Source organism: Balaenoptera borealis (genome assembly GCF_965194805.1).
Source record: "Balaenoptera borealis genome assembly, chromosome: 1".
Lineage (NCBI taxonomy): Eukaryota > Metazoa > Chordata > Mammalia > Artiodactyla > Balaenopteridae > Balaenoptera > Balaenoptera borealis.
This window is the reverse complement of record NC_138860.1, coordinates 35,626,809-35,645,085: the sequence shown is the minus strand read 5'-3', so window position 1 is coordinate 35,645,085 and position 18,277 is coordinate 35,626,809. Positions and strand designations below refer to the sequence as shown.

At 51.5% G+C, this 18,277-nt stretch overlaps 1 protein-coding gene across 8 annotated transcripts in view; it reads left to right on the top strand.

The window, feature by feature from the left end:
- The window catches only part of ADORA1 (adenosine A1 receptor), a 34,999-nt gene extending 17,067 nt beyond the window's left edge, over positions 1–17,932 (top strand). For all 8 annotated transcript variants that reach the window (XM_082391466.1, XM_082391461.1, XM_082391464.1 and 5 more), the window contains one exon: positions 15,956–17,932. In XM_082391466.1, coding sequence (XP_082247592.1) covers positions 16,041–16,595 — 555 coding nt within the window. In that variant the 5' untranslated portion in view covers positions 15,956–16,040 and the 3' untranslated portion in view covers positions 16,596–17,932. The remainder of the gene's footprint in view (positions 1–15,955) is intronic.
- Positions 17,933–18,277: the final 345 nt, after the last annotated feature.

Below are 18,277 nucleotides of genomic sequence, written 5' to 3'. Positions count from 1 at the left end.
GAAGGAGCTAATGTTGGCTGCCGGGCTATGGGTACATGAGTGGAGCAGAGACCCGAGAGAGACACAACTGCCACCCGGAAGTGAGGAGGATCAGGAAGTGGGTGCTGCCGCACGCCTGGCAGAGGGGCTGAGTTTGTCTTTGGAGCTGACGTTTAAAGAGAAAACCTCTTCCCTCTTCCCCCTCGGGTGTCATGCCACACTGTCTACCACCTGCTCGAGCTGTAGACAGCTCTCCTGGCTGCTGGGAGACGGTCGTGCATCTCCAGCACTCAGTGGAGTGGAGGCTCCACACCAACAACTCCCTGACCACACGAGGTGGGCGGGCGCCTTCGGCCTGGTGGGGAGGGAACTCACAGGGACTGGATGTGCAGGCTACTGCTGGGCTTTAACTCCTCCATGACGGGCAGCTCCAGGGCCTCAAGGGGTCTGCACAGGAGCGGTCGTCACCTCCCACTGCTGAAGTCCACACAGGCAAGGAGGGGCCATTCTCTAGGCTGCAGTCTTCCTGTCAGAACATGGCCTGAGTTTGAGTTCGGTCTACTGTCAAAGTTTGAAGAAAAAAATGTTCAAGGGAAACATTTGGGAGGAGAATCAAGGACAGGGGAACCCCCTCCCAAACCAGGGAGACTTGATCTCCCAATTCACCCAGTACAGAGGGAGACCCGGAGCCAGGAACTCAGAGGCTGGAACTCAGTCTGCCGCTGTACCCATTTGGACAAGCCACCTCACTTCTCCGGAGCTGCATCTTCCTCAGCAAAGGGGACTCACAGTCCCTGCCTGGCTTCTCAGGGTTGCTGCAAGGATCCAGCACGCAGTGTGTGTGCTGAGTCTGAGGAAAGAAGGGATGCTGAGAGGCACAGAACTCTGAGTGCCTTAGGAGTCAGGCTGGCAATGCTGGTCTCCCAGTCCTGACTCTGCTACTTACTTGTTCTATGATCTTGCCCAAACTCTCTGAGCCTCAGTTTTACATGTGTAAAATGGAAATAATGACATCTTCCTCATTGGATTGTTGAGGGGATTACACATGAAAATAATGTAAACCCACCATCTCTCTCCAGTATCACAGGGGCTTGTTCTTCCCCTTTCCTGCTGTTTCACGGGAGGGAAGACAATGGATGGATAGCAGCATGCACACGTGTGTCTCTCTGTCTCTGTTGCAGTTGGGGTGGACAGTTAACACAGCCACCCTCCACTGTGGCTTGAAAGGTTCCTTTACATGCATGCCATGACCTAACGTTGGTGAGCTCCACCTGGGGAAGTGGCCGTGGCACGGCTCGGAGGTGCATAGAGCCGTATACACAGGTGAGGCGTGCTCTGTCACTGTTCTGGGTACAGTGCCTGGGGCACTTCCCTCTCTGCTTCAAGCTCCTCCATGAGTCCAGGGGCTGCCTGACATGATAGGATCCTGAGGAAGGAGACATGTGGTCTGGGGGGAGAGGGGGTGCCTGCATGCTGAGTGTCTCCTCAATGTCGGGAACAGTGATGAGTGCCTTCTTTGGTAGCATATTTAATTTTTTTTAAAATTTTATTTATTTATTTGCTGAGTTGGGTCTTCGTTGCTGCGCGCCGGCTTTCTCTAGTTGCATCGAGCATGGGCTACTCTTCGTTGCAGTGCGCGGGCCTCTCATTGCAGTGGCTTGGCTTGTTGCGGAGCATGGGCTCCAGGGTGCGTGGGCTTCAGTAGCTGTAGCACGCGGGCTCAGTAGTTGTGGCGCACGGGCTTAGCTGCTCCGCGGCATGTGGGATCTTCCCAGACCAGGGCTTGAACCCGTGTCCCCTGCATTGGCAGGCGGACTCCCAACCACTGCGCCACCAGGGAAGCCCAGCATATTTAATTTTATTTAGCCTTGCAAGGCTGGTATCAACACCATTTTTACAAATAAAGAAATAAGAGAACCAGGGAGGTAAAGGAACTGGAAAATAGTTATCCAGCTAGTAATTAGCAAAACTGGGATTTGAACCAGCTTGCCAGATACCAAAGTGAATGCTGTTTGTGATATACCCACTAACCCAACCACTCTCCTCAGGGATTTCCAGACTGTGGGGAACCACAGCCCCTGTCCTCAGAGAGCTTCTAGGCTAAGATGGAGGCAGAACACAAGATTTTGCAGTTAAGAGAAATTGGACAGGCCGAGCTAAGAGGGCTGAGACTTCTGGGACAGAGGCTGCTAGTGGGCACAGGCCTGACCTGACCTGCCATCTGGTTTCCTTTAGGCCCTGCCTGCTTTCTCTCAGGTTCTAGGGCCTGCATGTGCTCATTTGCACAGCTACCTTGATCACAAGTGCAGGGAAGCTAAATCAGGAGGTGTTGCTAACATCATGGCAGCAGAAATAATCCCATGAGGTCTGTAGAAGTGAGAATGGAGGAGGTAGGCTAGAGAGGCAGCCCAGCTGACCCTGGGCTGGGTCCTAGGGCTGAGTGTTGTGAAGGATTCCAGGAGACCTTCTCTGCCACCCACAGGTAGCATGCATCCTGCAAAGAGCACTGGGCCAGATTCAGAGGAACCTGGGCTCAGTCTCAGCTCAAACACTAATCAGCCAAGCTATGGCTTTGGGCACTCACTGAACCTTCTTGGGCCTCTGTACAATGGCAACAACAAAATCTGCCCTGTCTATCAGGCAAGCTGAAGTGCTTTGTGAGGAGAGCTGTGCCGCCCCACTATCATTTCGCTGAGGTGGGGAGCCTCTTGCCTTCCCTTTTCCCACCCTGGTTCCCTGCCTTTCCTCTCTCCATATGGTGGAGGTGGCTGTCCATTAACAGAAACAAGTCACACAGGTGGTTTGCAAGGGACCTGGCAGGGATTTGAGTTCCTATTTCCTGCAGGATCCAAGACAATGCCTTTCCTTTTTCTGGACTCCTCAGACAGCCTTCTCCCCAAACAAGGGTGGGGAGGGTTACTTCTGGGCCAGCATTAGGCTGAATGCCATTGGGCCTTGCTCCTCACACACACTGCAGTCTGAGAAGCTTGGACGATAAGGGGTACTGGGGAACATAAGACTATAGTCCCTATTCTCAAAGTCCTCACAGCCTCATGGGGATATTATTGTGTGAAACACAAAACCCTGGTTTGGGAGGCGGCTGACCTGAGTTGCAGTTCCAATTCTGACCACCAGCTATGTGACCTTGAGGGAGTTACTCAGTCTTCTCATCTGTGGAGTTGCTGCCTTCCTCCTAAGATGATTGTGAAAAGAGGAAAGGAGAGACTGTATGTAAAGCTCAATGCCAAGTTGTTACTATAGGAACACTGGGAGGTGGGCTAGGCAGATATCAGCTCCATTTTAGATGAGGAAGCTAAGATTCTGAAAGGTGATGTAATCTGCTAACACAGCAAGTTTGAGTCTGATTAGAGCCCAGGCCCTCTAATGCCTGTCACATGCCTGCCAGTGTTTTGTTATCTTGAGCCTTTTGCTTCCTTGGCCAACTGGTGTGACTCTGTTGGAGATAGTGGGTACCAGCTATGGAGGTCAGGGAGGGAGAGTTTTGGGTGGTCAGGCCTTTGTGGGATTTGAAAGTTGGGGACCCTAGAGTTGGACCTTCCAAATGCCCCAGATTGTTGGTATTAATATCAGCTGGGTGAGGGAGGCCACTTTGGTGTCCCTACCCTGTGCCTGCAGTGCCTGTCCTACCTGATTCTTGCCTGGTTGAGTCCCCAAGGCCCATTATTGTCAGCAATCTGCATTTTCTTTTTTGTGGCTCTGAGCACAGCACTTTGAAGTTTTTGTAAATGGTGGATGGAAAAAAAAGGCTTCGATATAATAAGCTTCCTCCTCTCCACATACATCATAATGTGAGATTCCCACATCGAGGGTCGTGGCAGATGTGAGTGATTTATTGGGCTTTGCAGAGTGGCAGAAGTGACTGAAAATATGGTCATTGATCAGTGCTCAGAGAAGCTGCCTTGCCAGGCCCCTGCTCTGGGATGCTGCCAGCGTCTCCATGCTGCTCCATTATCCTGGCGCAAATCACAGGGGTGTAGGGCAGCTCCCTGAGAACAGACTGTTCCCTACTTCCACCCAGGGACAGCTGTGAGGAGAAAGGCTGGTCTTGTAGTTAGAACCACGTAATTAAGTGGCTTAATGTATTAAGCTGGGTGACTTATAAGGCAAAGTGACTGGGTGACTGGGACAGAAACTTGGAATGGAAATCTCAAGGATTCTAAGGAAGGTCCCTCATCTGGGTGGGCTGGGTGCAGGGTCTTCTACCTGCCAGGAGGGATGTTGTGGAGAGAAGCAAAAAGCTTCAAAGTGGCTTCCTCTTACCCTCCTTCCTACTTTATTCACATTTAAAGTGGTTATTGATATCACTGGATTAATGTTTACCATGTTGGTAACTTTTCTATTCATTGGGTTTGTTGTTTGTTTCTCCCCTACCTTCTCTTTTCCGCCTGCTCTGGTTTTATTTGAGCATTTTATATGAATCTATTTTCATTTCTAAAAATATTATTGTGTGCCTACTGTGTACCAGATACCATGGTGGGTGCTAGGAGTACAACATTGAACCAGACCTGACTCCTACTCTTGGGGGACTTGCAGTTATATGCTCAGGGAGGAAACAAATAATTTTACTGATTGTCCCACATGGGGAAGAGGAGGGCATCAGCTCCCACCTTGATCCAGGGGATCCTGCTGCATGCTGTCCTGGGCAGGGGACTCTATGCCCAGCCTGTATCTACCTGGGCAAGACTGGGTGCTTCCCCACCTTCCACTGCATCAGGATCCTCCTTATCCCCAGCCCATCTCTGGGGCTGGGGCAGAAAAGAGGAGGAAAACCTGGAGCAAATGCAGGGCGTTGGAGGGGCAGGGTGGGGCATGGCTCAGGGCTGACAGCTGTTGCTAAACTCTTCTGCATGCTGCTGCCTGAGTGGCTGCACTGGTTCCTGGATTGGGCCTGGCCTGCAGCTTCATGTAAATGTTCCTGCACACTGTGGGGCTCAGTGAATAGGCATGTGTTGGGACGTAAGACAAAGAAAGCAACAAGAGGCACCAAGGAGGGATGATGGGAAACTGCTGGGTGCTGGGGTTCTTACCACTGTTATCTGGGCTCCAAACTCCACCAACCTGGATGTGAAGTGGGGAGAAAGTCCAGGACCTGGGAGAATATGACTGCAGCTTCTTCCAGGTCCCAAGAACAGGACTGCCTTGGGTTGTGGTGCAGCAAGAGGGACTGAAGTTAGATCCTGGGTAGGACTTTCTGATATAAAAGTACAAGCTATAGAATGGAGGGAGGCCTGAGGGTGAAGGTGGGACCTTTCTTTGGAAAGAGGACAAAAGTCTCCCTGTCCTCTCTGTCCTCCTCCCACATCCTGCCATCTGTTGCATCTTTTCTAGAATAGAGGGCTAGATGCTATGAACTTTAGGGAGCTCTGAAGACCCAGGCAGCTAAAGCAGAGAAAGAACCCAAGCCCTATGAGAGCAGTTGCCTCCTCAGGGCGAGCATCCCTGTCCCCCTGGCCATCCCCTGTGACTCCAGGCTCTGGGCACTAGGGCACTGGGTCTGCTGTCTGGCTCTCAGTGGACCACTGCCTTTGGGCTGCTCTGAAATCTGTATATTGTCTCTCTGGCCAGAGTTGGATCATGGTCCCTTGAGGGAAACAGGCCTTCAGGCAGATGTTGAGTACTCTGTGGTTCCAGGTAGGCCAGGAGATATGCAGAAGGGAGGTGGGAGAAGGGGCATCATAAGCTCCCCCTGAGTCTGCCTCCCCTGTCTCCAGTCTCTACACTGGCCACTTACTCAAGAGAGCTTTACTGAGCTTAGCCAGGAAGTGTGGCTTCTCCAGGGCCCTGTGTGGGGTCTGTGCTGGGCTCAGCAAGCTCCCACATCCCTATCTGCTCCCCACCCAAGACTCAGATGCTAGGCAGACAGATCAGGGAACACAGACTAATTCTGTACGAAGGTTGAGTTAGGTAGGAGAGCTGAGTGCAAACTAGATACTAAAGCCATGTGACCAGTCTTTCCAAAGTGAAACAAATAACTTTTCGTTTGTCTGTGTCACTGCAACCTGTTTTGTATCTCTTCAGGAGCTGACTGTATTTTCTGGGGGAGTCGGGGACATCCTTGGGAGAGGGGTGGTGATAACAATAGGCACCAGTTGCCACTATTCACAGAGGGGCCTCATGGTCACAGTGAGCCTGCCAAGCAAGTCTTCTTGTGCCATTATGCTGAGGACAAAAGCAAGGCTCAAGGAATTTTTACTTGGTCAAGGCCACAAGCTGTTAACTGGTAGAGCCACAGCTTGAACTCAGATCTGACTCCGCAACACTCTTCATTCATTCCTTCATTCATTCACTCACAACAAATATTTATTTCTCTTTCCATTCCATGTTGCTCCCCATCTTCCTCTCCATGGGGCACATAGCTGGAGCATGAAATCCTTAGAGGGGGGACTCCCTTCTGTGGAGTTGTATGTGCCTCTCAACTATTGCCCCTGGGCTCCCCATCCCCAAACTGGTTTTTGGTGTTCCCTCCCTCCACTAGTGCCAAGCTCATCTCTTCGTATCAGATGATCTGACACATTTCAGAAGAGGGGAACTTGACCTGCCAGAGCTTGGGAAACATCTCATTCAGTCCTACATTATCCAGATGAGGATAGAGATGCCCCCAAAGGAGAGGAGTTTCACCCAAGGCCAGCTCATTCCCTCTCAACAAAGCCTGGACCAGAACCGAGGTCTCCTGGTTCCCACCACAGTGGGGTGCTCCAAGGGAGGACTGCCCTGCTCTGGGGGTCTTCATGTCATTGCTGTCCTTGCAGGCACCTTGATGGGCAGTGTGGGCCCCCTGCTCTCTCGAGGCTGGGGAGCTCTGCACATTTCCAGCTCCCTCCTGCCCTCACCCTCTTGATGTGCCAGCCAGGCTGCAGGATTCCCTGCCACCTCTTAAAAGTGACCACTATCTGCAAAGACCAGAGAGGCTGGTGGGGAATGATTCAATCAGCTCCCTTTTCCTATAATGTCAGGTCTTTCCACTTAGTTGGAAAAGAAATTTTACTCCCTTTACCACAATGGTCATCCCAGTAAGGCCTCACTGCGCCAGCCACTCATAGGTCATTAAATCCATATGCAGACAGGATAATTTTTTTCCATACCGCTGAATGAGTCAGAAAGTCTACCACAGCAGGTGGGGTAATTTGGCCTTGGTATTTTCACCATCCTGGCCTTACCCCAAGAGCTGGAGAGAATCAAACCTCAGAGCAGGAAATGGCCAGGAATGCTGAGGTCTGGGTCCAGTTGTCCTGAGTTTACAGTTCAGGTCAGACACCCTCCTCCCTGAAGACCACCCTGTCACTGGGATGTGGGGCTGCACTGGTCTCAGGAGTTAGAGGACTGGGGCTGGGGAGGAGGTGGCTGCATCTCAAAATTACCTAGGGGATTATGTCAAAGTGCAGTCCCTGGGCCTCCCATTGCCTGTGTGGGGACATTCTGATATGCCCCGGACTGCGGGAAAGGGTTGGGGATTGTAGGCAAGTATACTTTGAAAATATGCCTTCCCCAAACCTGAGAACCTCCCTCCCTACACTACCCCCTGCAGCCTCCTCTGGATCAGGTGCACTGAACAAATCCCAACCCCTCTTTGTAAGGATGAGAGGATGCAACCAGAGAGGAGAGGGGCTTCATCACAGTCACACAGGCCTGAGGTAGAACTTGCAATGTCAGTTACCTGTGCCACCTTTGAGTCTGGGGTTGATGCCAGGAACTTTGGCCTTGTATGTTTTATTTAGCCTGGGCTGCTCTCCCATCAGACTCGGCACTCCCTCTGCTCAGGGGCTGTAACTTCCCCATCAGATGGAGAACTCCTTTAGGTCAGGGGCTATGTTTTTTCTGCTCACTCCCAGATTCAAGGAAGGGGCTCTGAATCTGAAGCAGGGAGAAGAGAGGACGTTCAGAATAGAGGATGCTACTGGGTCACATACATAGACATAATTGTTTTTCCCACCAGGCTGTTGAGTTGTTTGTCCTCAGAACGTGACCAGGAGTTATTTCCAAGGCCCATTACACTACTAGCCTAACTAATTTATCCAGCTCTGTTCTTTCAAGGAGTTCAGTGTCTGGGCCCGCTCTCTATAGTTCTGCAAACTAGCCTTGAGGGTGTCCAATGGATCCCCCTTTCAGGGATTGGTGACACTGATATTTAGAGTTGGTGGGTGACGCCACAGGTCCTGAAGCAAGCAAGATTCAAGGCAGGATTATTAGGACCCAGACATCCAGGTCCCTCCCCAGGGTCCCTGATCCAGACTCCCCCGGGGAATGTTACCGTTTAATATTTGGCCCCTGGAGTGTGCCCAGTGCCTTTGATTGTATCCGGTTTCCTGTTTCCTTTGAGAGGGAGAATTTCTCTGAAGGAAGTGGTTTATAGTCCTAAAGCCTTACTTCCCTGGTCTTGAGATCCAAGTTTCCAGTTACAACTAGCTGAGATCAATGATAAGGAGGGAGGCAAGGAAGGAGGTCACCAGAGCTGTGGAATATCACTCCTTCTCACAAGGCAAGAAAGTGGGAAGGGAAGATGGAGGATTCAGTCCCAGACTATCCAAACTGCACATTGCAGAAAGATGCAGACATGCTCCAATCCCCTACCCAGCCGCATGCCCAGTGCCTTGGTGACAAGAAACAGGGACAGCCAGGCCTGAGGACCCTGCCCTGGTCTCAGCAGTTGACAGGACACTTCATCACCCCTGCCCTCAAACAGAGCCATGTTTAGCCTTTTCCAAACCCATCCTGTGGATTCTCTCTCTCTTCTTCTGAGTCAACACATATTTATTAAGAGTCTGGCCAGTCCTCTCATCCCTCGAGGAGGGAGTTCTTTGTGATAACTACATTCAATTTTTCCTGCTCCAGCTTCACTCCTGAACCATTGGGATCTAACCAGAAACGTGGAAGTCGCTTAGGTGTTTACACCTGAGGGCTTTTAATGCCAGGAATTGGTCACACAGGTGATGAAGAATCTAAGAAGTCAAATAGGGGATAGTGATGTAACTCAGACATTAGCAACAACAGGAAGCTACCCCTAGACTAAAGGGCAAAGGAAGGAGGTGGTCCTGGAGCCCAGGGGCTACAGGGGGCTAGTGGAAGCTGAAACCATAGAGGGCCTGGCTGGTGGGAGGTAGAGCCAAGGAAGAGATGTAACCGCTGCCTGAGACCCATCTGTGTCAGAGAGAGGGGGGTGGAAATATCCTTCCACCTCCTCCCTCCAGCACTCCAATGCCTTCCATGAACCCAGTGACCCAGGAGCTTGGGAAATGCAGCCTGCAAGGGTCAGCCGCCCTCCCCCGCGACTCAGAGCAGGGCAGGGCAAGGAGGGGAAGCTGAGGACATACAGCTTCAGGACCAGCACTCTCCAGTCTTGTTTGTACAGTGATGGAGCAGCTTATCTGAACACCTTCCTCCGTTGGTCAGTTCTTGGTCCACCAAAGAGAGTTTTTGCGTATCTCTATGCCGCCCACCCCCCTTCTCTTTTCTCTGTCAAATGCATCTTTCCTGCCTAGGTCCCCTGGACTGTTCACCACCTGATGGCATTCTGAGCTTTTCCTGTTTTAAGGAGGCTTATTGTTCATGTTCTCAGAGTCAGCCTAAAAGTCAGTCCCCAGTGGTGTTCAGGAAGAGCCCTCCTGTGAGGCTGTAGGCAGACAGAGGACACCCCTCTGTGCAGTCAGGCCTCCAACTGGATTTGATCCCACCTATGAAAGGGGCTTCTTCATGAAGCAAAGGACCAATGGAGAGCTCAGGCAGGCTCATGGCTCCTGCTGGGGTTTAGCTTGAGATGGAAATGCTGCTCCTCTGGAAGACTCTGGGGAGGCTAGTTCTGGCCGGGGTAGCCTCTGCTGGTCTCACAGTATGCAGGGACAGAGCTGGGGCTCAGGGCTGCCATAGATGTGCTGGAGGCTGGCTGGTGGCCTGGTGGCACTCGCTCATACCTCTCATAAGAGACCCTCATCAGAGCAACCTTATGTCACAGGGCTTAAGCAGGGGACCAGTAGTTATCTGACTTAGCAGCAGATCCCCACAGCTTCTAGCCCAGTGGGGAATGAACAAGGGAAAGATTTTTTCCATCCAGGGCACTGTAATTGCTTCTAAGACTTCAGCTATGCCTTTCTAATCTGACTGTCTCTAATTGAGCACCTACCATTTAATCCTTATCTGTGGTTCCCTGACAGGTACTCACATGGTAGGTCCTCAATTAATCATGAATGATCGAATAATTTTTTTTAATTTATCATTTTAATTTATTTATCATTTATTTATCATTGAATAAAATGTATTTTCATTGAATAAATCATAAATGATTGAATGAATGGATATGTGGATTCATTATCCATTTTTACGTCTATTTACTCATTCATTCAACAAATAATTATTGAGCGCTTTTCTAGGTACTAGGAACGCAGTTGGTGAACTTGCAAAATGAATCTCTGTCCTAATGGAGTTACATTCCACTGTAGAGAAACAGATAATAAATTCCTAAACACCTACATATTTATATCTATATCTAATCGAGAGAGGAAGCAGTTGGGGGGGGTAGATGAATGGATTCAGAGAGTCAAGAAGTGATAAGCTCTATCAAGAGAATTAAAAACGGCGGAAGGCTACAGAGTGACGGGCTTCTTTTGCAGGGTGGTCAGGGAATCTCCTCTGAGGAGGTGACATCTAAGCTGAGATCTGGATGTGGGGGAAGGAGCCTTCCCAGCCCTCTCAGGGAGGTGAGCAGGAAGTGCAAAGGCCCCAGGTGGGAGGTGCACACAAAGAAGTGTCCAGCAGTGTGGTCTGGACTTCCTGAGTGAGTGCAACAGGATTGGGAGTAGGGGAAGGGCCCCTGGCCAGAGAGGGGTCAGGGTCAGGGTCAGGGAATGGCCCCACTCTCCCTTCAGTGGTCGGGATCAAAACATGAGAGTCATCCTGATGGTGCTTTCTCTCACCTGGACACCCAAACTCAGCAACAGGTCCTGTTGGCTCTGTTCCCAAACACATCAGACAGCCAGGCACTCCTCCCCACTCCCCACTGCCACCCACGAGAGCTCACCACCTCGCCTATTACCTGGATGGCTGAAATACGTTCCCCATGGTGTTCTTGCTTTCCCTGCTGCACACAACACACTCTCCACACTGCAGCCCGAAGTATCTTTTAAAAACAGAAATTAGATATTACTCCTTTGCTTACAATGGCTTTCCCTGCACAAGAATAAAACCTTGGAACCTTTCGTGTGACCTGCCCAGCCCAGGTGGCCGTCCCAGACCACATCTGTGACTAGCCCGCCCTGGCCCTTGCCTTCACTCTCGGGAAGCCCCCACTAGCTGCTCTGCTCCCTGAGCCACTCAGGCCTCAGGACTTTGCCTGCTGGTACCTCATGGCTGGTTGCCCTTGGTGATCATATCCCTCTCGGCTCAGTGTCTCCTCCCCAGAGAGGCTGTCCTGAGCACGCACACAACCTAAGTCAGCAGCACTCTATGCCCAGCCACTGGCTCTCAGGGTGTCCTATTTCTTTAACTTGGTAGGTCTCAAACGATCTGTTTATTGGTTTATCCCCTGCCTCTAGAATGTTACTTTCCTGAAAGCCTGTTCTCTTTGATATTCCTGAACCCGGCACTTGTAACCTGGCACCTAAAAGCCCTCCATGAATATCTGTTTAATGAATGAAAGGGAGGGTGCCTCAGCTGTCTACTTGCCCCAGCACTGACGACTAAACAGCTGAGCAGATCATGAACAGACCAGTCTGAGGGCTACAAAGGGGCTGGACTTCGAGGGAGGAGGGAGGCTCCCAGGCAGGCCTGCTGTCATCTTCAGAGCTGCCCAGTCCGGGGGTTACCTGAAGCAGGGGAGATCCACCATGACTCCCTTCTTCTGTACTGGACCTCCACCCTCTGAGCCCCCCTTGTCCTCCATCTTCCCAGAGTGGCAGAGCTGGGGTCCATCATGGGCTTTGGACTAGGACAAATCTCAGTCTTAGAAATTCCATCTCTACCTCTTACTCACTGAGTGACCTTGGACATGTTTCATAATCTGAATCTCAGTTACTGCGATTAGAAAATGAGAATAATAATCATCATAATGCCTAAGTCACAGGGCTGTCTATAAAGTTGGTGCCAGCACGTGAAAAGCATCAATAAATGTTAGCTTTTATTAGCATTGTTATTATTACTGTCAATCAGTTAACGATTATTTTTGAACATCCCCCTCCCTTAGCCTCCAGAACCTCCTCCTCTCCTATGGCAGCCCTGCCAGGGTGTCCAGGGAAGTAGCAAAGGCTTCCTCTGCCTTTCCCTATTTGGGTACAGGATTCGTAGCCCTCCTTCCCTAATTTTGACCTGTAAACCACACTTACTTATTCTTGCAGCAGCTATATTATGAAATACTTGTCTGTTCAGCTAGGCCAGCTCTTGGCAACAGGAGACTCTTCTACCTCTTTCCTTAAGCTGTCCCTTTTCCTCTTGGAGTCTCTGCCACCCCAACTACTCTAGGTACCCAGTTTTTTCATTTTTCTCATCATCAATAAGAAGATACTGACAAAGTAATTCATACTATGGAGTCAGTGTTATCTTGGCTTTAAAAATAACACACAGGGTGATTCTTAACCCAAAGGAACACCTCACCAATGGGGGGATTTTATGCACTGTGTGGGAGCTACAGGAGGGGGCAGGGCTCTCCCTGGTTTCTTCAACGACATCTTTAAGGAGCTGCCTGCCCTGCTTGCCTGTGGACAGGGCTCCACTTGGTGTTCCAGTGCCTCCATTCTGTTGCTTCCTCTTTGTCTGTCTGAGACTGCACACTCCTGAGGGCAGCCATCTCTCTGGCTAGCTCTCACAGGGCTGTCTATAAAGTTGGGGGTTATGAGGCCTTGGACCATGACTTGGTGGGACAAGTGTTTGTGGCACATTCAGCATGCCCCACCCCATGTGCACCCTAGGACTTGCAGCCTCTGCTTCTCTTTCCCACATGTAGGGAGAGGTAAGTTTTTCTCCCAGCTCTGAGAGGCAGCCCTTCCTGTGAGAGCCTGCCCTACCTCAGCCAAGGTCCTGGGTCCAGCCCTTTCCCACCATGGAGAAAATAGCAAGAAAAACAGATGAGAACTGATACCCTAAGCTGCAGGGTCTGCTGGGACCTGGCCCGGAGGAACCCCAGGAAAGCTTTAACCCCGGGGCTCCAGGCAGTTGGGAAGGGTGAGGGGAAGAGAAAGGGCGGGCACCTCTCTAGCTAGAAGTTACCTCCTCCTTCTCTGTCACCTGGGACACTGTCAGAATTCACCTCCTCTCTTGGTGGGTCATCACTGCCCAGATGTGGGTCCTGGGCGAGATACCCCCTCCCCTATTCCTCAGGCTGGACGGCAATACCAGAGGTCACTTTGTCTACCCCCCTTTCTCTGGGTGGTACCACCTTTGAATAGGGTCTAGACATTCCCATTTTAAAGCTTGTAGGAAAGGGACGTTCCCAATCTGCCAGTCATCCACATCTAAACAACCCACAGTCAGCCTGGTGCCCTGAGGAGAGCTGGTCTTGGAGTCAGGAGATGTGGGCAAGTCGTTGCCCATTTCTGGACCTCGAGTTCCTAATCTGTAAAATGGGGATTCCATTATGCGCTGTACTCACCTCACAGGGTGGTTACGGGGATTACCTGGGACATGAATGTAAAAGGGCTTTGTAAATGATAAATATGATGTAAATCATAGCTGTGATGGGCTGTGATAGGGGGTGCCTGGCCCACATCCTTCCTTCTGCAGCTGCAGCTCCATTGGGCTCTGCTGAGGCTCACCACAGGGACCTGCCCCCCTGCCTGTGACAGCTGTGGCAGAGTACCTTAGCCTTTTTTCTCTTTTGATAGAATGACCTGCGCTCCTTTAGCCTCACCCCATAGACTTGCCCAGAGCTTCTTTCACTATAGGACATGTGGGAAGCACTTTAAGCTCATCAGAAACAAACCTTGAGCCAGACGTTTACAGAGCCATTAGGCTGTGTTTGCTGAGCATCTAGAGATAGCAGGGTTTCTCAGGTGCGTGTGTTTTCAGGGGCTTGGAGGGTTAGGAGCTCAGGCACAGGAATGTTGGTGGCGTGCTTACAGAGCATTTCACATATGTTAGCTCATCTGAAGTGGTTCCCACAGTCTCACTTTACAGAGGAAGAACTGACCTAGTAAGTTACAGACCTGGGGCCCAGATATGGATCTCTGACTCCAAAGTATGCACCAGGCTGGCTATCCTGCTGGGGCTTCAAGAGGTGGAAATAGGCTTTAGTTACAGCAAGAGAGCAAGGATTAGATCTAAGAAAACTTCAGGAAGGCAGAAGCAAACTGGACAGATTCCAAGGCCCCTTGGAGCTTTGGGGACACAAGGACCCTATGATTACAGAGTAGGGGATGGGGGACCACACTGAAGGTGTTGGAGTCATCTAGGGGCCTCAGTTTCCCCACTGGAATGATGAGATTGGAAATGAGGTCGCTTCTAGTGCTTGCTTTCTAGGTGGGGTGGGGGTGGGGTCCAGTTTCCCCCATCCCTCAAATCATTCCCCTTTCCACTCCTGTAAAGCCTTCAAGGAGCAGTGGGCTTTGGTCCAGGGTGAGAGGGACCTTAAGAATCACTGCTGTGAAGGAGAATGCCGCAGATTCCACAGGCACGGGACAGAAGAAAACGGAGTCAGAGGGAGGCCTCCGCCTTCACACCCGTGGGTCTCAGTAGCTGTTCACATGCTCAGGAGGGCACTCCATCCATCTCAGAAGCTACATTGGAAAATAACAACTGGGCAAGCTGCTGGGCTGAGCCAGCTCCTCAGCACAGAGTTGGGCGGGCCCCGCCCTTGGCACTAGCTCCAAGGCCAGTGCGTGGGCAGAGGACATTCTGGCTGCTGGCTGGATTGGTTTAAAGGGAAGTGGGGAGCCCCCCCCCGGAGGGGCATCCCCTCAACCCTGGGGGCAGGGGTGGGGGAAGAGTCATGGCCCATGGGCAGCCTCATCCATTTTCTGTGTCATCCAAATGTTTTCATCATCTGTGTATGTCATGGCATGAAAAAGGTTGGTAGCTCTGCCCCTTGACATCGTCCTGCTTATTTCCTTCAAAGGACATATCGCAACCTCTAGTTGTCTTGTTTATTTATTTCCTTACTTTTGTGTTATCTATTTCTTCACCCAAAATGTGAGCTGCATAGAGGTAGGGATTATTAATCTTACTCCTAGCACAGAGACCAATGCCTGGAACAGAAAGCACGCAAAAATGAATGAATACACCCATGTATGCATGCATAAATGGGAGTTCCTTGCATGTAGTCCTCAATGAACATCAGTTTTCTTTCCTGAGAATAATTCCCAATTAGCTTGGGGGTGGAGAGCTGGTTCTTGAGATCAACCCGTCAGGAGGTAAGCACTGTACATGACTGAAAGGGGAGGCGAGGTAAGGATGGGGGTGGGAGATGGGGGCACTGGAAGAGATGGGACACAGCCAAAAAGAGGGGGTGTGGGAAGGCTTTTTATTATAGTGTGTCAACTGGCCCAAGGGGAGGGGTGGTTTGTTAATCACCTTGTTGTTGTGGTCAGTTAGGAAGCATAGGACGTGCTGCCACCCTCCATGTGGTCTTGGGCAGAACACGTGACTACTCTGAACCTCAGTTTTCTCAGCTGTCAAATGGGCACTCATTCTGCTGGTGCTTTTCTACCCCACGGGAACTGTCATGAAGCAATGATAAGGTCACCAGTGGGGGTGTGCCAAGCACATGTGAGCAATTTTTACTTTGGTAATTTTAGTAAAATTCCTAAAGGAATTCATTTGTTGTTTTCTTCTATGTTTTTTCCCACCCTCAGAAGTAGACATGAACCAGTGCATTGCAAGTTCTGGCCTAAATTTTAGATCCCAAAGACTTGACCCTCTAGCCAAAGACAACCACCTCCCCACTCCTGGGCCCTGGCTGAGCAGGGGCCTCCTCTTAGAGACCCCCAGGGACTGGGTGAACTGAGGAGGGGGCCTCACACTCTGCCCTCCTCTCCCCCAGGTACAAGACAGTGGTGACTCCCCGAAGGGCTGTGGTGGCCATCGTTGGCTGCTGGATTCTCTCCTTTGTGGTGGGCTTGACACCTATGTTCGGCTGGAACAACCTGAGTGCAGTGGAGCGGGCCTGGCTGGCCAATGGCAGTGTAGGTGAGCCCGTGATCAAGTGCCAGTTTGAGAAGGTCATCAGCATGGAGTATATGGTCTACTTCAACTTCTTTGTCTGGGTGCTGCCCCCATTGCTGCTCATGGTCCTCATCTACCTGGAGGTCTTCTACCTGATCCGCAAGCAGCTCAACAAGAAGGTGTCCGCATCCTCTGGTGATCCACAGAAGTACTATGGGAAGGAGCTGAAGATCGCCAAGTCGCTGGCCCTCATCCTCTTCCTCTTCGCCCTCAGCTGGCTTCCCCTACACATCCTTAACTGCATCACCCTCTTCTGCCCTTCCTGCCATAAGCCGAGGCTCCTCATGTACATCGCCATCTTCCTCACACATGGTAACTCGGCCATGAATCCCATCGTCTATGCCTTCCGCATCCAGAAGTTTCGGGTTACCTTCCTTAAGATTTGGAACGACCACTTCCGCTGCCAACCTGCACCCCCCATTGATGAGGATCCTCCAGAAGAGAGGCCCGATGACTAGACTCCACCTCCTGCTCCCACCTGCCCACATCTGCGGCATCTCAGCCCAGTCCTCACCTCCCTACTGTCCCGCTTGTCTCCCTGTCTCCCTGACTCTTCCCTACTGGGCATTGGGCTGTGAGTGCCCAGCACCTCGAGGTCCTGGAGGAGTTTTGGGAGGGCAGCCCATGGGGAAAGAACCAGGTAACCTGAGGGGAGGAGGAAAGCGGCTTGAGCCTCCCCACCTGCCTGACCAACCCACAGGCAGCCCAGTGCATCAGGCTGAGTGGGGCCTGGGGACACTGAGACTGCCAAGGGGCCATGTGGGCCAGGAGGGCAAGCTCAGGTCCCATGGCAGGCAGGGAGGGGAGTCTGCTTGTCTTAGGTGGTAGTGGTGCAGCCCTGGGACCAAGCTTAAGGAGAGGAGAATATCCCCGCCAAGATGGAGGGAAGGACAGAAACTAGATGTCCTGGCCTTGTTTTCTCTCCTGTTCTGTAGCAGAAGGTGACCAGAGCCACTGACAGGCAGGAATCAAGGAGCCTCAATCCCCACCTCCCAGAAGCCTGTGTTCCTGGCCATGCTGCATGCCAGGGTGCCTGCTCCCTTTGCCCTGGGGATTCCAGGGTTATACTTGGGAGAGGCCGAAAGGGCGAGTCCAGAAATAATTTCCAGTATTTGCTTTATTCTTCACTAGCCCTTGGACCTGAGTGGGGGCTCCGAGCTCTCTGGAGCTAATGTGGAATGGTAGGTGTGGGCCTCAAACAGCCACTGGGAGACAGCGTTGAGCCCTCATTCTTTCCCCGAGCCTCCCAAGTAGGAGACTTGGTGTGTAACTGCCTGTCCTCTGGGCCACCAGCTCTCGGTGATGGGCCTGTGCCCTCCTAGGTGACACCCATCTTTGTTGCTTCTGAGCCAGATGGAGAGGAGAGCCCCAGACATGCCAACTCTTGGGAGGATTCTGCCTGCCTGGGGAGTGGATGAAGAAGGGAAAGTGGGCTGCTCTGGTCACACTGGGATGAAGTGTGACAGGGTGGTCAGGCCAGAGGAGACTACCCTCCTGGGTATATGGGCAGGAAGGTCTTACCAGAATTTAGGTACCCTCAGTACCCCTGACACTTAGCACAGTGATCATGGGCTTTGAGGCTCTATTGCAGAGTCTAGGCCTTTAGACTAAACCCTTGGGGAAGGGTCCGCTCCTGGCCAAGTCCAAAGCTCCTTATACAGAAGAATGAGGGGCCAGGTTCTAAGTGTGAATAGCAACTCCAGACATGATTCCAGGCCCTTCTCTCTCTCAGAGGTGGGATATCCCCTGGCTCCCAGGGCGGGCCACTTGACTAATAAAAGACTGTGAACCCTCATGGAGAACGTACCCCACCACTGTCTGAGGGCAACAAACAACCTCAACAGAGAAAAAGCAATGGTGGGGGATGGGGAGAAGTGAAGAGAGGGGGGACTTGGAGGCATTTGGAGCAAGGAGGGTTCCAAAGAAGGGTGTGTCTGTTCCTATAGTTATCCTCTTAGGGTAGCAAACTCTGCATGTGAAATGAGATCCTAAAAAATCTCACATCTGGAAAACCCCCATGACACTGCAAGCTCCCTCCCACTGGCACCTTCCTCATGGTGTCAGAGGTGGAGACCCCCTCATGATGACACATTTAACACCCCCCTCATGGTGACGCAGTGCCGCCCCCATCATGATGATG